Source organism: Pyrus communis, chromosome 12 (genome assembly GCF_041283825.1).
Source record: "Pyrus communis isolate YQ-2024b chromosome 12, ASM4128382v1, whole genome shotgun sequence".
NCBI classification, from domain to species: domain Eukaryota; kingdom Viridiplantae; phylum Streptophyta; class Magnoliopsida; order Rosales; family Rosaceae; genus Pyrus; species Pyrus communis.
Genome location: NC_142576.1, coordinates 3,070,335 through 3,095,377, shown reverse-complemented (window position 1 = coordinate 3,095,377; position 25,043 = coordinate 3,070,335). Strand labels below are relative to the sequence as shown.

Genomic DNA, 25,043 nt, shown 5'->3' with positions numbered 1-25,043 from the left:
GGTAGGGTATATGGCTTTATCCCCACTTCGGCTAGGGCCCTTGGAATGGGTTAGTGTGTTCACCGTTTTGGGAATGTGAAAATCATGGCCTTACATATATATTAATTCATTGAATCATTGGTTAATTTGTGATGAAAGATGCCAATTTTAGGTAATGAATATTGAATTTTCTAATTTGGTTTTGGGTTTTAGGTTTTTCTTATTTTTGATTCGTTAGTATGTGATGATGTCAATTTCATGATGGCTTAAGTTTTAACTTTTAACTTTCCTAATGTTTGTATCATACTTTACCAATCCCAAAACTGCCGAGCACTGATCAAGTTTATACCTTCAGGGACCCATTGAAAGATTCATGATAAGGCATGTGTCAACATGAGAAATAAAGCTCCTAGAGTCCCAAGGGGACGAAAGCCGAAGACTCTTCTCAACTATAAAAGGAGATCATTCTCCTACAATGAATCCCTAATGCCATTATTGTAATTAAACTAGTCATTAAGACCTCAATAATGATGATTATGCTTGAACCTATGTATTATGTAAACTCTTCACTATTAATGTTAACTCATTTACCTCGTGGACGTAGCTCAACTTAGGATGAACCACGTAAATCTTGTGTTTCCTAGCCCCCACAACCATCCCACCACTTCCCAGATTCGCAGATTCACATGCATCATCATTTATCTCCCTCGTTCATAATTCTACAAGCGACAAGGAGGACTAGGGTCCGGGGTGTGGCCGGAGCCAAAGCTCCTCCTAGGGAAATTGGTGAGACTGGAGAAGAGGGATACGAATAGGGATGACAACGGTTCGGTTTAGGGACGAAAATATTATATCTATCCCCATAACCATGAAAATTAACCATATCCATAACCGCCAATTTACTATCAGGTATTATCCATAACCCTACCCACCGGGTAACGAATTCCTCATCGGTTAACGGTTATATCCATCTTCGTCAATACAAAAAATATATTCATTCAATTGATGCATGATAATTTAGTAAATATTAATTTCGTCATTAAATATTTGATGTATAAAATGATTTAATGAATGAATCTTGTGGAGCATAAAAATTAAAGCTAAACATTGATAATGTTGTCTAATCTTTGATATCTCCCATAAGTACTATTGGTCTGAATTCTCATAGATTTTGATCCATATCAAAACTTTTTAACTTGCCCACAAAATGCAACTCACACAGTGCAACTTTGATATTCTCAAGTAATGGATTCAGTGAATAATAAATAAATAAATATTATATAATACAATTACACTATATATAATTATATATAAATACTATTATATTATATATAATTCGGTTTGGATTCGAGAACGGATACGGATTGGGGAATGGGGATTCCTATAACCATATCCAAAACCATAACTGAATATTATTTACGGTTTTTTCCCTATCCAAAATATACCCGAATTTTCATACTCAAATCCAATTCATTTGGGCAGTTATTCACTACTATCGGTTTTAACGGTTAAAATTATCATCCCTAGATATGGGTATCTCTATAGACTTTGGCAATGAAGTTGTAAGGCTGTTTTGAATTTGAGAAAATAAATGAGGCTAATTTTGGAACAAAACTTTGATTATCGGAGAACACCAATTCAATGAATCCAAATACCAATTATTATTAAAGAATCCAACTCCGAAAAATTTCGGAGTCTTAATTCAAAATTAATATGGGTCCCACCTTATTATTCTCTCTAATGTTAGTAAACACTTGAATTGCTTGAATTGTGTGCAATTTCATTCCACACATTCCATTCCCTCTTCGTAAACACATCATTATGGGCTCCACCATCATTCTTGAGGACATTTATAGGACTTGAAGAGAATAATCAGTTTTCTAAAATATAGTTCCAATGAAGAGTTCTAATAGTATAATCTTCAAATTTAGAGACTACAAATTAAAAAATTCAAGAAGAAATTCAAACGGTTGGATTCCCAGAGTTAAAAGAAGAAAAAGGAGAAATAAAAATGTGTGGTACAGCAGCTTTATTTGTGCATGTTTGGCGCCTTTCATGTCACTTACATTTCACTAGGGGTGAAATTTTTTACTTAATTATCGTACCAACCGAATTACTAATCGTACCATATTAAAGTTGTGCTAAAAAATTGGTACCATTGGTAATGGTACGGTATTTGTACCGTGTCATATATTTTTTGTACGGTAATAGTATTCAAAACCATTACCAATGGTATACCATACCGTACTACTACTATTAATATTATATCATTTATTTATTCATTTATATATAATTAGGTATTATTATCATTATATATGCACTTTATATTTTTTTTTCCTAGTCATTTATTCAATCTTCTCACCCTCTAACCTCTACTTTCCTAATAAAAAAACCTAAGCTTTCTTGCGATGCGACTCTTCATCTTTTCACTCATCTAGCCACCGACTTCATCCATGTTGCTCCAATTCCGGCGACTCTCTCTCCCCGAAGTCCATCTCATCTTCTCCTTCATCAAATTGGGATGTCTTTCTCCATGACTTCGTCTATCAAGTTAATTTTTGTACAATGTTAAAGAATGTAGAAATGGAGTTTAGGAATCTTTGTACTATTTTTTTTAGGGATATTGAGTTCTTTCAACAATTCTTGATCTATTTACTTCTTGTTTCTTAAATGAATCTCTATAAAATTCTCATAATTAAATAATAAAAAAATTTAGATACCCAAAAGGAGCGGCCAAAACACGTTTGGGCCTTGAATTGGGTTGGAAAAGAAATCAAAATTTGGACCAAAAGAATGGCCCAAAACAAAGTGGTAATTACCATTACTATACCAATGTAACCAAACTATTTGGCACGCCGAAATTCGGTATACCGAAAAATTTTGTCATACCAAAAGTTTGGCACATCAATGGTAATAAATTTTGTCATACCAAAAGTTTGGCACATCGATGGTAATAGATTTTATCATACCAAAAATTTGGTATAGTAATTGGTACAATCGTACCAATACCACCCCAACATTTCACGTGGTGTTTCCCAGTCAAAATTCATCCGATCCTTATTTGTGGGAATATACAAATATTCCGATCTGATTTTCTGACCCATTGGGAGGTTTTAGACCTCATATATTACAACTGTACAAATAAACCACAAGGACTAATCAAATCCAGTCCAGTCTGCTGACTAGTGAGGGAAAAGGATCCAGCGTTTGGCGCCCTTCAAATCCAGCGTTTGGCGCCCTTCATATCACTTACATTTCACGTGGTCCCAGTCAAAATTCATCCGGTCCTTATTTGTGGGAATAATAGTAATAATCTGATCTGATATTCCGACTCATTGGGAGGGTTTAGACCTCATATATTACAACTGTACGATTGCAGGGACAAATTTTTTTTTTTTTAAAGAACGGGACAAAATTTAGAACAGCAATAGACCACAAGGACTAATCAAATCCAGTCCAGTCTGCTGGCTAGCGAGGGAAAAGGATTCGCTGGATCATTTTCTTGATAATCTTAGGAATTTCGTGATCATGATCGTTCTTCATGATTCCCCAGAAAAAAGAATCCGACTATGATCCTTTTCCGCTAGTGAGTACCAAACAACAGATATGAATCCAGGCAAGTTCCATCCAGTTCAGCACTACATGTTATATCCATGCCAATCTATGGCTCACTAAAGGCGCCCCCCAACCCCGCCCGCCCGCCGCGGCCCTCTCTTCTCTCTATATGCGCAACGCAATACCTTCATTGCACATTACTTATTCTATTCGGTCTCTAGTTATTTTGTATGTCGCTTGTGACACAAATATCTGTTAAAAAAACAAAAATTAATTACATATGTTAAGTCTCTAAGAACTATAAATACGTGTGTAAGCTTTTGTAGTGCAGAATTTTGTACTGTTACATCAATTTTATCAAAGTTACAGCTTATGGCATTCTTATGTTTGAGTGTTATCTTAAAAACTTGTTTGACATAAGATTGTTCAATTATAAATAATATTTTTTACATGTACAAAGACTAGTTGGACGACTTCTGGAGATGCAGACGGCTACCTTTATTGTTTTCCATACAAATTTCTCCACGAAAATAATTTTGCTGCGTGTACGTAACAGATTTTAGCCACTCGCATGCAGGATGGGGACTGGTCTTGGTCGTCGATAATTTGCGAGCTCCACACAAGCTTCAACGTACGGTTAGAATCAATCCAAGCGGACATACGCGAATCACCTTAGAGTCGTTTTGTAATTGCTCTTATATTTAACCTTATAAGAGTCCTTTTGATATACGCGCATTTTGTTCGCTATTACAAATAATCGATTGCTCTCTGAAAATTTTTCTAAGTGAAGCAAAGTTCAGAAAGAGAGAGAAAAAAAAAAAAAAAAAAAAAAAAAAAACAATGGAGATCACACGGCATGATGAAGATGAAGTGTACGAGGCATCACGGACCGGGAGTGTAGAATCCTTAAACAGGTTGATCAAAAAAGACCCCGACATTCTATGGAGAATATCCCTGCAGACCAGCAGAACCGGAACCCCCTTGCATGTTTCGGCTTTACACGGCCACGCTGAGTTTACCAAAGCCCTTTGCACTAACAATCCCAAACTTGCAGAGGGGGTGGACGCCGATAGATGCACGCCCCTGCACTTGGCTTCTGCTAAGGGCCACAAGGAGACCGTCGAAGCTTTGTTATCTGTGTATACTGGTGCGTGCTCGGATTTTGATGAAAATGGAAGAATCCCTCTTCACTATGCAGCCATGAGAGGAGAAGTTGAGGTGCTCCAGAAGTTGATTGATGAAAATCCTGGATCCATTTATGCCAAAGTTGAAAACAGATCGAAAGAAACAGTTTTGCACTTGTGTATTATACACAACCAGTTAGAGTGCTTGAAACTGTTGGTTGAAAGAGACGACAGAAATGGTGAGTTCCTCAACTCAAGAGCTGGCTGTGATGGTGGTGTGACCATACTGCACTTAGCTTTGATGCTAAGGCAAATTAAGGTACGTATATATATTTCCATTTTCTATACTGGATATTCTTAGTTTTTTACTATATTAATTAATACTAGCAGATGCCCACACTGTGTGGGCAATTTTATTTTGTTTTGTTTTTTATTATGAAGTGTAACTTATTTTTAAAATTAAAAAAAAAAAATTAGTTACGAAAATTAGGATAATAATGAGCATTTTTTTTTATTATTTTATTTTATTTTTAAGTTTTTTTTTTAACAAATTTTATTTTTGAGTTTTAAATACATCATACTATACTAACTTAGATGTGAGGTTGCTGTAAAAAGCAGCAAAATTTATGTTTATGTAATTATTAAATTGCCCAAATTTTTTATTTTGGGTTAATCTTAATTTACTAACCGAAAATTTCTTAGTTTTTAAAATTTGGTATATCAAGTTTTTTCATCCCAAAGTACACTGGCGGAGGTAGAGGCCCATCCTGGAATTTGCAGTCTTATAATTGTTGTCCACTTAATACAACAAGAGAAGTATGTTGTGTTGTTTTGGTTAAGTAGAGTTTGGTTGTACACGAGGTCCGCTGTTCGAAACTTGCTGATGGCAATGATTTTTAAAACTCCCGGTAATAGAAGTCCATAGCCAAAAACGTTGTTTGAAACTTGCTGACGTCAATGATTTTTATAACTCCCAGTAATAGATGTCCATAGCCAAAAACCTTTTATCTTTCTTCTGATTTTTAAAACTCCTGATAATAGATGTCCACAGCCAAAATCCTTCTATCTTTTTTTATCAGTTCATATAAAATAAGGTTTATATATTCGAGAATAAGATCCAATTATGTTGAAAGAAATATCTTATAATATTTTTGAGCTAGTCATAACCTTCAATTTTTACGTTATGTTGAAAGAAATATCTTATAATAATTTTTACGTAATGTTGAAAGAAATATCTTATAATATTTTTGAGCTAGTCATAACCTTAATTATTACTTGAATCTAACATATGAAATCCTTTTTTACCAAAACTTATAAACAAGCTCTATTTTTATAACATAATCATCGCAATACTAAATTTTATCTAAAATTCAAAGCTCTGACTTTAACTAACAAGCTAGAAAAATTAACTTTTAATTGTTCTCCAATTAACTACATTACTATATGTTTTTTTTTTTTAAATTTCTTTCATTTAGTTTAAAGGCCTCTCCTGTGACATCCCACATCGCTCAGGGGAGTGATCCTTACATGTATATTCCCATCCCTACCTAGCACGAGGCCTTTTGGGAGCTCTCTGGCTTCGAGTTCCATGGGAACTCCGAAGTTAAGCGAGAAGGGGGCTAGAGCAATCCCATGATGGGTGACCCACTAGGAAGTTGCTCGTGAGTTCCCAAAAAACAAAACCGTGAGGGAATGGTAAGCCTAAAGCGGACAATATCGTGCTACGGTGGTGGTGCGGGCCTGGGAAGTGATCCACCCCGAGTGGGGATGTGACATTTTTGTCGGCACACACGCGGTCAGGGTTAGGCTGGAACCCAAAGTTAAGCAAGAAGGGGGCTAGAGCAATCCCATGATGGGTGACCCACTAGGAAGTTGCTCGTGAGTTCCCAAAAAACAAAACCGTGAGGGAATGGTAAGCCTAAAGCGGACAATATCGTGCTACGGTGGTGGAGCAGGCCTGGGAAGTGATCCACCCCGAGTGGGGATGTGACATTTTCGTCGGCACACACGCGGTCAGGGTTAGGCTCTGATACCAAATGTCACATCCCGGCCCGGGGTGGATCACTTCTCGGGCCCGTTCCACCACCATAGCACGATATTGTTCGCTTTAAGCTTACCATTCGCTCACGGTTTTGTTTTTTGGGAACTCACGAGCAACTTCCCAGTGGGTCACCCATCATGGGATTGCTTTAGCCCCCTTCTAGCTTAACTTCGGAGTTCCCATGGAACCCGAAGCCAGTGAGCTCCCAAAAGACCTCGTGCTAGGTAGAGATAGGAATATACATTTAAGGATCACTCCCCTGGGCGATGTGGGATGTCACACCTCCTAACATAAATTTCTAACTCCGTCACTGCCAAAGTGGTATATGAAATCATAGTTTTAGGACACTTTCATACATCTATTAGGGTTAGTTTTAAATCAGCCGTTAATTCGTGACGTGGTGCATATGTGGATAATAACTGGGCGCCACGTGTCAAAATGCACCCACGTGGAAATTAAAAAAAAACCACCATCTCTTATCTCTTTCCCCGAAAAGGGATCATCTCCAGATCCCTTACTCCTAAGACCATCTCCAAAGGAGATGTCAAATATGCCAAATAGGATTAAAAGACATTTAAGTGCTCTCCAGTGGATATGCCATATATGATGTGGCATGTGAGTCATTTGTGTAACATCCCACATCGCGCAGGGGAGTGATCCTTATATGTATATTCCCATCCCTACCTAGCACGAGGCCTTTTGGGAGCTCACTGGCTTTGGGTTCCGTAGGAACTCCGAAGTTAAGCGAGAAGGGGGTTAGAGCAATCCCATGATGGGTGACCCACTGGGAAGTTGCTCGTGAGTTCCTAAAAACAAAACCGTGAGGGAATGGTAAGCCCAAAGCGGACAATATCGTGCTACGGTGGTGAAGCGGGCCCGGGAAATGATCCGCCCCGGGTTGGGATGTGATGGATCATTTCCCGGGCCCGCTCCACCACCGTAGCACGATATTGTCCGCTTTGGGCTTACCATTCCCTCACGATTTTGTTTTTAGGAACTCACGAGCAACTTCCCAGTGGGTCACCCATCATGGGATTGTGATTTCTTTACGAAAAATATGTCTTTTCTTTCCCCTTCTCATTTGAATTGTGATTTCTTTACGAAAAATAATTTTAACTAACCAAAACAAGTGATGCTTCTTAAATCAAATGTCTCAAAATTAATCATTTTTCCTCAACAATTGATTAGTTCATAATGTTTTGTTTCTAAGTACAACTACCAATATAAGTACAAATATAAATAGGCTTTGGAAGATGCTTGCACCCTTACACTAATATGATTACACGAAAAAGACCAGAAAGCTTGAATTGATAATAAGATTCTTAGTAGTAATTTCGAAGAGTTCAATTAACATGGTAAAAAATAAACACCTTCAAATAGAACGCATAATCATTACAAGAACGGTTAGTAGCCATTAACACTTCCCATCAAAGCATTACAAGAAATACTATTACACAATCCAAAATAAAGAAAATAAAAATTTTTACAAATGTTGTAGTTTGCTACTGGGACGGTGACGGATGAACATGAAAAGAAATCAGATTGGCAGGTTCTATGTATGGAAGAAAATAGAGAGTGAGAAAGAAAGATCGAGTTGCAGAATGGAGAGAGAGAAAGAGAGAGAGAGGGGATTGAAAAGAAATCCTAGGATGGAGGTAGTATTTTGTTATGCTTATAATCCCTTTTCAAATCCTACAAAATCTCTTATTGAAAGAAATTCTTCAAAATTTATGAATTTTTTAATACTGATAGATTTGCATAAACTCTATAAAAATCTTTTAAAATCCTAGTTAACTACATTAGAATTCTAAAGTCTTTTAAAATTATTTAATTGACTACCCTGTATTTGAATGAATTCTTTGAAAATCTTATAAAATTCTAGTTGACTACACCATAATTTTAAAGTCTTTTAAAATTCCTTAAAATTCGAACTAGGATTCTCTTACAATCTTTTTCCATCACTTCCTTTGACATTCTCTATTTTATCTTTTTATTTTTACAAAAAATTAATATAAGATATTATCGTAAATAACCGTAATCGTTCAAATAGGAGAAGAGGCAAGGAAAAAAAAAAAAAAAAAAGGGATGATCCCAACTCCTTAAAATCCTGATTTTACTACACCCCCATAAGTTCTCTGATAAACATTGAGGAGGAATCGCAAATGACCAAATTTGAGCCTCTAACTCCCTTTGACCAAAAAAACAAAAGCATCTATCTCCCTCCCTTCGACTGCACATGGGGCAGCGGTAGAATGAATCCACTCCTTTTTGTGCTGCATATGGGTTTCCGTTCCCCAGATCTGCAACCCACTCCCTTCCCTTACCTCCCTTTCAACTGGAATAAAAGAGAATTCCGTCCATCTGCATCTCAAAAAGTTGCAAGAAGTATTAGCAGCAGAACTGTTGCCGGTCATCGATTCGGCATCTTCCGCTATCACCAACTTCGAATCCGAAGACAACCCATCGTAGCCAAAGCCTAATCCGAAAACCCCAGTTGGCTGGCCGGCCGACGGAAAGCTTAGTCTCGAATGGGTTAGGAACCTCAGGTTTGTTTTTTATTGGGCATCTAGAAATCTGAACCCGACCCAATTGCCCGACGTGTTTCCCGTAGAGGTTGTCGATAGCTTGATCCTCTGCACATCCAACATCCTTCACAAAGAGGCAAACGTCGATCAGCTAGGCCTGGAATCTACCGTGGTGGTCGTCGGAGACCTTCATGGTCAGCTGAACGACTTCCTTTTTCTTTTAAATGATCTTCGCCCTTTCAGGTTTTTAGGTTTGTAGGTTTATATTATTTAAATTTTTTTTTTTTTCTAATTTTAGTTCTTTTGTTAATTTTTATTTTTTTTAATATCCAAGTGGGCTCATACATGGTATTCAGTTATTGTTCATATAGATGCCACATCATCAGTTAACGAAATTTTTGTCGGAAAACTTAACAAATATGTGAAACTATTTTAGAATTATGACTTTAATTAAGGATCAAACTGAGACAAAAAAAAATTTAGATACATCAAATGTAGAAAATCAAGAAAATTCAAAGTACTAAATTGAGATTAACCTAAATTTATGTGTACTTTCTTTTGTTTGCTCCCCTTAGGAGCATAATTTCCACAAAATTAATAAAGTGTATATATTATTTACAGACTATACGTTACCTGCTTTCTGTTGATGCTATAAGAGGAGAAGCAACTGGTGTGAATGGGATATCTCTGACCATGTCAGATATCTTAGAGTACAGCAGCGTTACAAGAGAGGACTTTAGCAGAAGCTTAGAAATTCAACAGATTTTGATGGACGCAGGATTAATCAGAAGGGAGAAAAATGAAAATGATAATCCTAACTCAGATGTTGCCGCCGCTGCTGTTGTAGCACCAAATCCAAGAAGGGTAAAGAAGAAAAAGAAGCTTCACAAACGAGTAGCATCATCGGAAAAGGGATCAACGCCAGCAAGGAGGTGCTGGATAAAATTGATGGAATGGTTGAGATATCCGAGTAATTGGGTGGTCGATACACGTGGCATGCTGATGGTTGTGGCTACGATGATCTCGACGATGACTTTTCAAGCCATAGTCAACCCACCAGGTGGTGTTTGGGAAACTAATAATACAGACACTACCATTGATTCTGAAACAATTTGCACTGAACAGAGAACATGCATAGCTGGAACAGCAGTGTTAGGCTACATTTGGGGAGATGACTTCGTCCCTTTCATAAATTACAATACCATCTCGTTCATTGCTTCTTTGAGTGTCACCCTTTTGCTCGTTAGTGGATTTCCTCTCCACAATCGATTGTGCATGTGGCTCTTATCGATGTTCATGTGCGTCACTCTCACATTCCTGGCATTGACCTACCTACAAGTGCTGCTCATGATTGTCCCTCCTTATTTCGATTTTTCATATATAAGCATTTACTTTAACTCTAATATAAGCATTTACAGGATTTCCATCTATCTTTGGACTGGGTTGCTGGCCATAGTCGGTGTAATACACACTATTCGGTTTCTTATTTGGGTGACGAAGTGGTTGCGGTGCATGTACTTCAGGTCAAGATCATGTCTCAAGAACATGACCACTACTGGCTCCTTTTCATGTAACGATGCAACCCGTTTTGAAGAGATTGATGCGACTGCAGTTGTGTAATTACTCCGCCGCGGTGTGTTGGCTTGAGAAAATAATTAACTAGGTCAGACACCCTGTTTGCATGTAGCAATTAGGATTCGGGGTAATGAACGAGGTCAATGACGCTTTCTCGATCTTACCTGGGTTGGTAATTCAAGAGCGTCGCTTAGTTATGATAAATAATCCATCTGCTATGCAAAGTGGAAGTGTTTGTTGTCATTGATGCACGATGGTAGCTACTTAGAGAAGTAGTATTGTCTAAGGAAATACTCTCTCAAGGTTTAAGAATTAATATTGTAACTTGATTTTGATTGTATTTCTGATTTGTAGAGATCTTTAATTGTCAAGTATACATGCTTGTATATAAAATCCTTTGTGGTATGAATAGAATTATCACTAGCAAAAATACCCACACCAGAAATTAATCAAAGCAACTTAATTCACATGGTATAATAAGTCTTTCAGTTTCATCTAGATTCTATTGGATTTGCATTAAGAGCCTATGTACCATCAAAATAGCTAATTTCTAAGTCCTAATTATATACAATTTACATGATTTTTTTATGGATTCTACAACGTGCTTGTTTAATTGTCCCTAATGTGTAGTAGTAACTGTTGGTGATGTTGCAAAATGCACCTGCACAGAAATTCAAAACTAAATCCTGATTTGAGATTGTGCTTGTTTAATCTCTAAGTTCTACCTGTTAAATCATGGTGAATCAATATGATAATATCATAAATACCTTTTTTAAACCTCTTAGGATTTAAGTCAAGCCGAGTCATCTGTGACGCTGCATAAAATTCTTGCAGTTTCAACAATCTAAACAAAGCATGTATAAGCATAAATAATAAAGTATTTGGGATCAAAAAAATTTGTTCACACTTACAACTGTAAGAATTGCAGAAACCTTAAAGATGAAGAAAGAAGAAATGACGCAGAAGAAAGAAGAAGAAATGAGAGAGAGAGAGAGTTAGGAGGGAAAACAGATTTAGAGAGAAGAAAAGACTTGTTATTTTTCACACACTTTTCTGTTTACAAAAAGGAATGTTTTATGTAGTTACAACACCTTCTTACTAAGCTTAGGACTAACTGCTATCTAACAACCTTATAACAAACTATGTAGGATCTTGACAAGTGTCATTTGTTTCTGCCATAGATTTATCTTTCACTTGGAGGTTGGTATTTCTTACTTCACTATTCTTACATCCCCCCTCAAGCTCATGCGTGTAGGAGCTGAGCATGAGATTGCCACAATGCAACTGGAACAAGGGCGCAGATAGACCCTTAGTCAAAATGTCAGCTGACTGATCAGAGGAAGAAACATGTTGAATTTGGAGATCTCCTCGTGTGACACGTTCTCGCACAAAGTGGTAATCGATTTCAATGTGTTTAGACTTAGCATGAAACATTGGATTGGTGGATAGAGTGATGGCAGAAACATTGTCACAATGTATCATGGGAGGCAAGGGCAAAGGAATGTGAAGATCACAGAACAATTGGCGTATCCAGGCAAGCTCAGCTGCAGTGATGGCAAGGGCTCGATATTCAGCCTCTGTGGAAGACCGAGAAACAGTGTGTAGCTTCTTTGAAGCCCAAGAAATGGGATTGGAACCAAGAAATACAATGAAACCAGATGTAGATCTGCGATCGTTGGGATCGCCGGCCCAATCTCAATCACTATAGGATTGCAGATAGAGTGGTCCTGATTGAAATCGAATCCCATACCCCGAATTGCCTTTGAGATATCGAATTATGCGTTTGACTGCAACTACATGGGATTCCATAGGATTGTGCACAAACTGGCAAGCTTGATTAACTGAAAACGCGATATCAGGTCAAGTAAACGTGAGGTATTGCAGTGCACCTACAATACTGCGATACTGGTCAGGACTGTGATAAGGTTTCCCATCATCTTTGATCAGTCTGTGATAGGGAAGACAAGGAGTGGCATAAGGTTTACAATCTTGAAGATCAACCTTGTCAATCAACTCCTTGGTGTATTTGGATTGAGAAACAAAGAGACCATCAGAAGTGTATTGAATCTGAAGCCCTAAGAAATAGTTCAGAACTCCCAAATACTTCATATCAAATTCCATAGTGAGAGCTGAAATAACATTGGAAACCAACTGGGAATCACTCCCTGTGAGAATCACATCATCCACATAAAGCAAGAGAACAACCGTGCCCTCTGATGTATGTTTAACAAACAAAGAAGGATCGGCTGGAGACTGTCGAAACCCCAATCCAGGCAAAAAACTTGTAAACCGTTCATTCCAGGCTCGATGAGCCTGTTTTAGACCATATAGAGATTTTTGAAGCTTGCATACATAAGTGGAGGGATGACTAGAACTTTGAAAGCCTGGAGGTTATTCCATATACACCTCTTCATTGAGTAAACCATGTAAGAATGCATTTTTAACATCCAGTTGGCGAAGAGGCCAATGAAGCTGTGCAGCCAATGCTAGGATTAATCGAATAGTTGTAGGTTTAACCACTGGACTGAACGTTTCACCATAATCAATGCCTTCCTCCTGACTGTACCCCTTTGCAACAAGCCTGGCTTTGTATCGGGAAATGGAACCATCTGCATTTTGTTTGATTCTGTATACCCACTTACAACCAACCAGATTTTTATGGGGTGGTAGAGGAACAAGGGACCAAGTTTGCTAAGAATTTAAAGCAGCAATTTCCTCTTGTATAGCAGACTGCCACTCTTTCACTTTTGCAGCTGCTTTGAATGTTTTGGGTTCTAAAAGTGGTGAGGGGAGAGCCACTGATGCAGAATAAGCCTTTCTTTTGACAATGCCACTTTTGGAACGAGTCTGCATTGGATGCAGATTCATATGGATAGGAAGATCAACAATTAGATGATCTTGTTGGAAATCAGGATCAGCAGGGATAGGGAACTGTGTAACAGCATGAGGGCTAGAACTATGGGTGAAGAGGGTGACATTGACATGGAATTATGCAGTGAAGATGATTGAACAGATGCTGAAGCTATACATGATTGTGGTTGAAAACACTCTGAGGTTGTAGATGTAGACAAGGAATCTGTGGCACTAGATGAAATTGGACTCAAGGACTCTGAGGCTTGAGATGAAGATGAATGAAGATGTGATGATGGTAAAGTGACATGATTATGCAATGAAACTGATGGTATGAGTGGTGCAGATGAAGGAAGGAAGGACTTGGATGTGGATGAAGGCATTGGAGATATAGCAGATAGTGTGGTGGAGTATGGGAACAGTGTTTCATCAAATAGAACATGTCTAGAAATATAGATTTTGTTTGTGATTCCATCTAGACAGATAAAACCTTTGTAGTTGGCTGGATATCCCAAAAATGTACAGGTTGTGGTTTTGGGTTGGAGTTTGGAGGTGTTATAAGGTTTTAAGAGAGGGTAACAAGCACACCCAAATACTTTGAGGTGTGTAAGAGGTGGAAAATGACCAAATAATAACTGGTAAGGAGATTGCATTTGTAAGGAAATACAAGGCATTCGATTTATCAGATAAATGGCTGTGGAACAAGCAAAAAACCAGAATTTGGAAGGAAGTGTAGCTGTTTGCAATAAGGTGATGGCAGTTTCCAAAATATGTCTATGCTTCCTTTCTGCCAAGCCATTTTGCTCTGGAGTGTAGGGGCAGGATTTTTGATGCAAAATACCTTTGGTTGTGAGAGAATGTTGAAATTGATGACTTATGAATTCACCACCACCATCACTTTGGAAGATTTTAATATGTGCAGAAAACTGGGTATGTAAGTAGGCATGAAACTTAACAAAGATTTGAAAACTTCTGCTTTATTTCTTAATGGAAAAATCCATGTATATCGAGTACATTCATCCACAAAACTAACATAGTACCTATACCCTTCAAATGACATCACAAGGGCAGGGCCCCATACATCACTATGAATAACCTCTAATGGAGTTACAGACTTAGTTGCAGGAAAAGAAAAAGACAACTTTGTAAATTTGCCTTCCAAACAAGGAGTACAAATGCTGTGACAGGTATCTGTGAATGCAGAAGGGTTGATGTGTTAAAGCATTGCAGAGGTGACTTTATTGAAGGGATGCCCTAATCGTTGATGCCATAAGCTTGTAGTAACTGGTTTGGCTAGATAACATGCATGAAATGTGGATGATGCAGGTGATTTCTGCTGTGGAGACTTAAATGGGATGGGGTAATAGCCAGCTTTACACAGCCCCTTGAGAAGAATTTTCCCTGTGATTTTGTCCTGAATCCAAAAGGAAATATCATCACATATGAATCTACACTTGTTATCCTTGCGGAGTTGATATATGGATAATAAGTGTTGTGAAAGTTTAGGAACGTGCAACACATTGTTCAGTGTAAAGATGTGGCTGGGAGCTTGCAGTGTAGATGTACCAATATTAGAAATTGTCAAACCTGCACCACTGGCAGTGGTTATTGTATTTGTGCCTTGGTAATGAGTAGCCATATCAAGATTCGCAAGTTCTGAAGTCATATGAGACGTGGCACCAATATCCGCAACCCAGAACTGTTCAGATGATGAAGAAGGATTGTGACTTGCTTGCATCACAGTGAGATTAACTGAGGGTGGTCTCCCTTGATATGCAAAGTTGTTTCTGTGATAACATTGAGTAGCAGAGTGTCCAAACTTCCAACAAATTTGACATTGAATAGCTGCTCCATGTCCAGCAGTTGATGTATTATGCCTTTGAAAGCAATCTACAGCCACATGACCTTTCTTGTTACAGATTTGACAAGTGGGAATCGTATTTGGATGATCAGGACAGGTGTTTTGAAAAGCCTTTGGGGCGCCAAGAATTCCAGGACTCGAATTGTATGGTGGAGAGTGAAATCTGAGACCATTGTTATACTGGAATCTGCCTCTTCTTTTACCTCTGTAATGTGTCCCCTTGTATCCCCCAGAAGACATTGTATTGCCATAACTACCATTAATATGTTCACAGCCATTTGAAGAAGATGACCCTTGTCCAGAGTGAAATCCATTAGAAGTAGATCCACCATTAAAGCTGTAGTCTTGGCTTGAACTGTGATCAAGACTAAGAACTTTTCCTTTTTCAGACTGAGTGCTTGCAACCATTGCAATTCCAAAAGACAAGGAAGATTCACAAGATTGTCCAATTATAACTTCTTCAGCAAGAAGCTGTGATCGAAATTCTTTCAGAGAGATCCTATTCTCTCAGCCTCTAATAACACACCGAAATGTATTATAATCATCAAACAACCCTTTTAGAGCAAGGATGATTATGTCATCATCATCAAATCGAACACCTGCTGCAGCAAGATGATCTTTGGCATCCTTGATCCTTTGCAGATAGACAGACACTGAATCAGACACTTTCTGTATGTTTTGAAGCTCTGTCTTCATCTGAAAGATGGTTGTTTTTGTAACTGTAGAGAACCTTTCTTTGAGATTTGTCCACATGGCATGAGAAGTTGTACTGCCAAGCACACAGGAGATCGCAGTGGAGGACAATGTAGCGATGAGAAGCTGCATAAAAGCCCGATCATGCATTTTCCAAACCTGATAGGCATCAGTTTCAACCCCTTCAATATTCGCTTCATCAAGAAACCTTGGTGGACATTACTTGGACCTATCAACAAACCTAAGAATTCCATGACTGTCAAGCAGAAGATTGATCGGAAAACTCCATACAAGATAGTTTGAATCATCCAACTTGACTGTAACAGAAGACGACACTGTAACGATGAGACTTGTAATGGGTGATTGCACAATATGCAATTGCGCTGCTGTAACCATTGGTGAAACAACAAGAGAGTATTTGACTTCGAACTTTTATCGAACAGTTGGTGGGCAACTATATAGGAGACGAGGATCTTGAGTATCGGGACTTTGATGAGCCCAGAAATCTCAGAAAAGTTTACAAATCAGAGGATTGAGAGAAAGAAATATATGTATTAGATAGTATGCGGAAGCTTTGGATCGACCTACAGCGAGGATACCATGTAAGAATTGCAGAAACCTTAAAGATGAAGAAAGAAGAAATGACGCAGAAGAAAGAAGAAGAAATGAGAGAGAGAGAGAGAGTTAGGAGGGAAAACAGATTTAGAGAGAAGAAAAGACTTGTTATTTTTCACACACTTTTCTGTTTACAAAAAGGACTGTTATATGTAGTTACAACACCTTCTTACTAAGCTTAGGACTAACTGCTATCTAACAACCTTATAACAAACTATGTAGGATCTTGACAAGTGTCATTTGTTTCTGCCATAGATTTATCTTTCACTTGGAGGTTGGTATTTCTTACTTCACTATTCTTACAACAACGAGGCCACCGGAGCCAAGTCAAAAAAGAGCAATTGATGATTCTTTTTCGGTTTTGTTACATTTAAAGTGGCACCCAAACCTGATGTTGGGAAAAAATAATTTAGCATTACAATAGAATCGGTTTTAATAAATATGCATGTTACAGGTAAGATTATTAGGTAGTTCTACGTTGAATAATTAGAATCGGTTTTAAGTCAACTGATATTCTGACTTGTATTCAACTGTGTGAAAGTGAAAGTATTGTAAGTCAACATAGATAGTATAACTGAACGATATTCTCACCATATCATTAAGTAATATGCTTAGAAAACCACCAATTCGATCATGAGATCCGATTACTTTGGGTCTCAAAATCTTCATATCTGGACTCTAATCTTCTTGTTCGACTGAAAATTTTCAAATAGTGAATCGTAAATGTAAGATGTACATTGTTAGTTTATAAATGTGTGCATGTATGTATCGAAATTAAAGTTTGTTATAACTTACAGTGAAGCCAACATTGTCAAATCCAAAAATAGCAACTCAAGATCCTTTTTTTTCAATTTTCCAACATTTAAAGTGGCACCCAACCTGATGTTTGGATAATTAGAATCGTTTCTAGTTCAACTAATATTCTATTTCATTGCATCGTATGCAAGTGAAAGTATCATAACTGAATATAGATAATATAATGAAAGGATTTTCTGACCATTTAAGCAAAGCAATATGCACTGGAAACCACCAAATTGTTTATGAGATCCATTTACTTTGGGTTACAAACTTCATCGCACTCGGTTTCTAATCTACTTGTTCGAGTAAAAAGATTCCAAACGGTGGATCGAAATACGCTCATTCTATTGCAAACGTTAAAGTAAAATATACATATTGTTAGTATATATAAGTCTTGGTAAAAACCAAAGTACAAACTGTTTTCGGAACTCAATCCTCAACAATAACGACAACCAGAAAACAAGATCAAGCGAAAGCTGAAGAAGAGCCCATTTTAGTTATTTTATTTTTAACACTATGTTAAAAACCAAACTCCTCACATTCAAATCAACACGAAATACCTCGTAAACTAAACTTCAAAGAAATTACATCACCACAACCAGCACTTCCCATAGGCCTCAAACCCACCATGAATTTCAAATTGTTGAAAGATGATTGAGGCAGAGATAGAGAGAACGGTTGGGTTGGGGTTTGGTTGGTTAGTTTTTAATTTTTAATTTTATATCAATTGACTTGATTTCCTATAAGTTCTTATAAAATATTTATTTATAATAAATGGCATTCTAGTAATCATACAAATTTTCATTCCGATTCAAGTGAATTAGTAAACAACTTATATTCAAACATGACCATTTATACTCCGATTCCAGAAAACTATAGTAAACAGCTTTAATCAAAATCTGGATTTCACTTCTCCTCAATTCAATTCCCACTCAATCCAATTCCATCTATTTTTATTACGGATTAGTAAACGAACCCTAAAAATATTCGTAATGAAGAATAAATTGTCTACCTTGTACTTATATTTCTACAAAACAAAAGGATTTTAACAAATATGTAAGTAAAAGGTGGGATTATTAAGTATTTACATGTCGGATTATTTGGACCTACTCAAAGTCGACTAATATTAAGTTGGATTAAATTGTATGAAAGGGAAACTACTATAACTGAATTTAAGTAATATAATAAAACAAATGTAACTTATCAGGAATAGAACAAAACAATTATAAGTTAATAGAAAAACTGCAAGCGAATAAGATGACATACTTAATAATCTTCTTCTCTGAAAGAAGGCTTGACCACCCCTACCCATCTGATTAAAATTGTCAAATTCGATCTCATCTACAGTTGCTTCAGCTGTATTCATATTGCTGCAGGGTGCGTTTTTTTTTTTTTTTTTTTTTTTTTTGGTTGACTTGTTTTGGGCTTCAGAATTTTTTTTAAGGTCATATCTGAAGCGTGAGAATCGCACTCTTGTTGCATCACAAAACTTTGTTCGGCAAATGTAAGGCTTTCAGGTAACATATGCTCATCATTAGTATGACAAACATTTTCAGTAAACATTTCAATACCAATTGGAGTGCCAAAATTGCTATCATTTTGTAGCATCTGATTCCTTTTGTTATTCCTAGTTCTTTTTGGCATCATGTGTAGAAATTGTAAAATCCAAAGAACAAATCGATAACCGATAGATTGATATCTGAGAAGACAAAAAATGAAACACGCATAAATCAAATTTAAAATTTTTCATCATACCTAAATTGTAATTACTTAAAGCGAATATACAGTACCATATCAAGGTCACGGAAGCAAGGACTTTAAAATGCCACAATATTTAACAAATACTATGCATAGTTTATAAAAAATGAGTATACGGCTAACCTGTACAACGCACCTATGAGTTGCTTCTAAAAAGAGATGCACAAAATTTGACAACAGCACCTATCCAAACAAAAAAAAAAAAAAAGAAAAAAAAAAGAAGAAGATAAAAAAAATAAAAATAAAAATAAAACAAAACTAATTAAATAACAATTAGGCAAGAACCACAAAATGCAACCCAAAAAAATTGAACCAAATCCACAATCCAAAAGCAAATAAATCACAAACACAGTGACTAATTTATGCTAGTTATTGATTTGACATACTAATCTATGGTCATAATTCTGTCACTCAGAATGGTGAAGTCAGTCGCCTATCATAAAGGTCTGGAAAATATAAAGATTTTTGCTCTCATTTTTTTTCGGTGTTATACCTGCTCTGCATACAAAAGTTAGTTCTGATATAGTTGTTATCATCTCTTCTATTTCTTTAGGATAAAAAGGTTATTTCATTCCAAAACCTTGAAAAACAACCTAAAAGCATCGGTATGACCTCCAGTGGAACTGGTTCCTTTTGTAATTATGTAGTTGGTATATGATTTATCACCTCAGATTTTGTTTGTTGACATTATGCTCACTTAAGCTCCGAAGACATCCATCGGTCCCAAACCACATATTTCTAGGTACTCAAGGTTTTTAAACCCTGCAAATTGAAAATACAATGGAAAAATAATGAATCTTGGTAAAAACCAAACTCCAAACTGTTTTCGGAACTTCATCCTCTACACTATGACCAACAGCCTCTAAGATGAAAATTTAGAAGACCAGGCAATATTGTTTCCACATTCTGCAAATATTATCAGTACAATTTAGCATGTTAGTTATATACTTTATCTAACATAATAATGCAACTATCATACCCAAGAAACGTAGAAATCCAAGTTATCTCTATAATTACATTCTCCAGTATTTCTCATCTAATTTTCAATCCAAAAAACACATTAAGGTCAGTTACATGACCTTTCAAATGCCACAACTATTTAACAACTACTATGCATAATTCTTGAAAGATGAGTACAAAATTAACCTCTTTTGATAAAAGAAAGAAGAAAAATGAAAGCTTAAGCCAAGGAATATAACTATGTTGAACTCAATTATATGCCCACTGAGAGGGAAACGCTTCCGCAAGTGAAAAAAACATATTTATATAAAACAGGCCTGTAGCTTTAGCTTAAGGTCGTGCACCATCTAAAAGAGACTCTTGTATCCATTCCAATTATAATTATGTGTACCATATCCCTCTACAATTCCCCACCACCAATCAACCATAACTGGTTTCAAATTATACTCGTGTACCATACCAGAGAGGTTTATCAAATTCAAAGCAAAACCCACATATATTCTGAAGATTCTAGAGTTAAAGAGGAGCAATGAGGTTCGGTTACGGAACCCAAAACGCCATTTTAATGAGTAAATGAATATCTAAACAGAGGTTAACAATTTTCAGCAATAAAAACCATGGCTTTCGATCAAAGTTGTATAAATTACAGAACTTTGGATAAGGACGAATAAAAAGCCCATATTCCAATCAAGAAAAATTAAAAAAATTGTATGTAAATTGGGATTGGCAGCAGCTAAAGCATACTGAATCCAACGGGAGCCACGTGAGCTCCAAACAAAGTCACAGGTCAGCAATCACCTGATCGATCATAACACCATCGCAAATATGAAAAACATAAACAATTAAGTGATATGCCATCCCTTTCATACAAACACAGATTGCAATTCAAATATGTCACATTAATTACAAACAATTACGAATCGAGAAACAATTAAAGCATCATCATGAATCGCAGTGTAACATGAACACTCATCAATTGGAAAAGACAGAACTACATGGCAATAAGCATACAGAGAGTAAACATACAGAGAGGAATTGCTTTAGATCCTTCCCAAAAGCAATCTTCCGCATGATAACAAAAGATCGGTTGATCTCTGATCTAATTGCAGACACAATCTGCAGAACCGACTTCTATGGAATTTGAACTTGTTAAATGTGGAGTGGACCTGAATGTAACAAATTGGTGTTTAGTGAATAATTCCAAACATATAAAATTTAGATCATCACACCCGAATGCAAACAGAACAATTAAATAAAGAATTGAAGGCATACACAATCTAATTAGAGAAATAAGTGAACTTTCGCATGCCGAAATCCGAAAGGCCAATAGAAATCTCCCATTACAACACAGAAGATGTTGGAACCTAAATCTCAACCCTAGCTCAACCTTAACTATTGCACATAGAAGAGAGGGGAAGGAGGAAGATAAGGAGCAGAGCTCCAATATTTTTATATTGATTTCTTTTGTAAAATTCTGATCTGTTTACAAACCAAGGAGCTGGTGCTCTTATACACGAAGTGTGACTACTGCCAGCTGGCATTTCTAACAAATTCCCCCAATAACGAGTAAAACACTCAATTACACTCTTAATTAGAGCATAAACCTCAATTACAAATTGGGTACATAACAATACTTCCCTCTTGAAAATTAGCCTTGTCCTCAAGGCTTAAAAAAGAAATTGTGGAGACTTGTTTGAACGCAGCAGCACTCTCCTTCAGCTCTAGAAGCACCTCAGTTCCAGAAATGGCCATTACAATCCCGATATCAGCAAGCTTCAAAGTAGATGCACCATTCATTCCATCAACAGTTATTGCAGCAACCTCACAATGTGCTTTGGTTCGACCCTTGAAAACAGAGGGCCATCATCTTGTCTCAGATGGGCTTTTGGATCATGTATAGTACTCATAAACTCTTTTCCTGTAAGGCTTCTTGAATGTACGTCTTCATCAGTACTAAACACGCCTATTTCACGGCATATTGCTCCCTCAATGTTCTGGTTATCTCCCGTGATTACAATAACAAGAATTCCAGCCGCTCAGCAGTCTTCCACTACTTTAAACATCCTTGAAATCTTCTGGTCAGTGATCGGAACTCAAGCATTCTCGAATTCAACATACAATTTCTCAGGGTTTGTAGCAAATTGAGGGAAGATATTGTTAGTGTAACTTGAATTTAGCTGGGTTTATTTACAGAAGGCTGAACAGAAGCAAAGCAAAGATGGAAGAAGCTAAACCGAAAAGTTTTTCTTTCTTGTTCACTCATGCAAAAGTCTTGCAGAGGAATAATTTTGTACTACACTGAAAAATGCGCACTAGCACTGCTTTACATTTAACTGATGGCCTTAGCTTTAGGACCACACAAAACACTACTTTTAATCTTAGTCACTCATCTACCTAATTACATGGATCAAACACCACATGGCACTCATGGCCTTACATCATTTAACCTTACACTTGGCAGATATGCTCAAATGAATACACACATTAAACTCATCTTATTTCTAATACTCAATCAGCTAGAGACTTATAATTCAACAGATATATCATTTGTCAATCTCCAATCCTTCCACCCCGACGATAGTCTCAAATGAGAAGGGTGACTCAATGGAAAGGACACCAACAGGGACCACGACAAACACTTACCCAGGAACATTATTTGTAATTGCTGCAATATGGATTGATTCCAAAACTTTTTCAGCTCTTGAGCCATCAATGCCCTTGTCTCTTAAATTCACCAACACTAAATGGTTCTCTGTTCCAACAGAAACAATATCATAGCCCTTCTTGAACAAGCTCTCTGCAAGTTTTGAGAAATTACTAGGTGACTTGTGGGTTGTGGTTTTAACCATATCTGCAGCCTTCACACACTTTGTCATACTCATCTAGATATGGTAAACCATGAACCATGTCATTATCCTTCAATTTCTTGATTCCACCAAAGTGTAGGTGGCCTAATCTTCTGTGCCAAATCAGAGAACAATGAGCAAAATTGGTCTTCAACACAAGTTGTTTCTCAGGCCGTAGAGATAGAGGATAGCACCTGTTTTCTTTCATTTTTACACGGATAATTTGACATTTCAGAGAAGGACCATCAAAAACAGTACACATATGTCCACCAAACACAAGATAATATCCGTGCTCATCCATTTGTCCTACACTTAATAGATTCTCTTTCAAACCAAATAAGTACATGACTTCTCGAATGTATTTTCTTCCTCTGTTAGTCTCAATTTCCAGTGATCCCATTCCTGCCACATTAACTAACACTCATGTTGGCATTTGAACTTTCCCTGCAACATTTGTATTCACATCAACAAGAAGATCAACATTTCCTATCATATGATTACTGCAGCCACTATCTATGTACCAATCTCCATTAACCTTAGTCTCAGCAACTGCACAATTTGCATAAAATAAGTTTCCTGTCACTTCCATTTGACTTGCACAGTTTGCCTTTTGAACAGACTTTCCAACAGTACACTCTCTGGCCCAATGACCAAATCTATCACAGTTATGGCACTTGGATTTCCCCTTATATTTACATTCACCATAATGAAACTTTGAACACACTTTACATTGAGTTTTTACACTCTTTTGACCCATAACCTGTGAGGAAGTACTATTCTGTGCAACATTTGTGAATGATTTTTGCTGAAACTTTGGTTTTGAATCCCATTTCTTACCCTTTTGATACCAATTTCTCTGTGGTTTAAAAGTAGTAGACTAAGCATAACTTCGATTCTGCCCTTTTGAACTAACAGTAAGAGCAGAAAATGCTCTCTCAGTTGCATCAGAGGAATGCAAATCAAACCTCTGCTCTTGACTCTTCAATATAGCTAGTACCTCTTGCAGTTCAACAGATTCTAAACATTTGGTGTTTTCTATCACTAAGCATATAGGATCATATATCTTAGTGAGACTGATTAACACCTTTTGTACTAATCTCTCATTTGACAGAGTTTCACCAAACGTCTTCATTTGATTAATCAGATCATTTAAACGAGTAAGATACCCAGTCAAGGATTCATCATCACGCATTCTAGTGTATTCAAATTCTCGTCTAAGATTCTGGAGTTTCACAGATCTTACATGATCCCCACCGTGATATTCGCCATATAACAGATCCCATGCCATTTTTGCCGAGTTTGCGTTTGCGATTCGAGGGAAAATCTGATCGGAGACTGCGTTTTGAATGATTCTGAGAGCTTTTGCATCTTTCATGAAGATTGCAGCCATTTTCTCATCATCGTCAGCATCAACATCTGTATCTTCATCAGTCTTAGCTTTCTTCTTCTTCGAATCGGAAACCGAAATCCCTTTTTCCACCAGATTCCACAGTCCATATGACTTGAAAATGGTAACCATTTTGATTCTCCAGAACTCGTAGTTCTCACCGGAGAAGATCAGGGTCCTCACTTCAGCACTCCCAGATCCAGCCATCGTGAGCTTGTGTGAATCCAGAAACACGTAGTTCTTTAGATCACAGACAAACTCCGGCAAACTTCACGGAGACCAGAAACGGTGATGTTTGAGCTCACAGAAATACGCCCAGATCTTAATCGAAACAAGGCTCTGAGGCCATGTTAGTGTAACTTGAATTTAGCTGGGTTTATTTACAGAAGGCTGAACATAAGCAAAGCAAAGATGGAAGAAGCTGAACCGAAAAGTTTTTCTTTCTTGTTCACTCATGCAAAAGTCTTGCAGAGGAA

General features: G+C 37.1%; 1 protein-coding gene and 1 pseudogene across 3 annotated transcripts; one reads left to right on the top strand and one right to left on the bottom strand.

Annotated features, from left to right (window-relative positions):
- The first annotated feature begins 4,279 nt into the window (after positions 1 to 4,279).
- LOC137744073 (uncharacterized) lies at positions 4,280 to 11,139 on the top strand. 3 transcript variants are annotated; one of them, XM_088681450.1, is made up of 3 exons: positions 4,293 to 4,977; positions 9,846 to 10,522; positions 10,643 to 11,139. In XM_088681450.1, the coding sequence occupies exons 1-3, from the start codon at positions 4,375 to 4,377 to the stop codon at positions 10,842 to 10,844; spliced, it is 1,482 nt and encodes a 493-aa protein (XP_088537576.1). In that variant the 5' UTR covers positions 4,293 to 4,374; the 3' UTR covers positions 10,845 to 11,139. The 3 variants fall into 3 exon arrangements, with proteins under 3 accessions (XP_068340037.2, XP_088537576.1, XP_088537577.1); XM_088681451.1 differs by having other exon boundaries at positions 9,846 to 10,562; XM_068483936.2 differs by having other exon boundaries at positions 4,280 to 4,977; positions 9,846 to 11,139.
- Positions 11,140 to 15,022: 3,883 nt separating this feature from the next.
- LOC148692169 (uncharacterized) lies at positions 15,023 to 16,773 on the bottom strand (annotated as a pseudogene).
- Between the last annotated feature and the right edge of the window lie 8,270 nt (positions 16,774 to 25,043).

What these genes read in the sequence shown, in the direction of transcription:
- LOC137744073 (XM_068483936.2), top strand. Translation starts at nt 4,375, where the DNA reads ATGGAGATCACACGGCATGATGAAGATGAAGTGTACGAGGCATCACGG. An exon ending in TGATGCTAAGGCAAATTAAG is followed by an intron (nt 4,978 to 9,845) that starts GTACGTATATAT and finishes TATTATTTACAG; the next exon opens with ACTATACGTTACCTGCTTTC.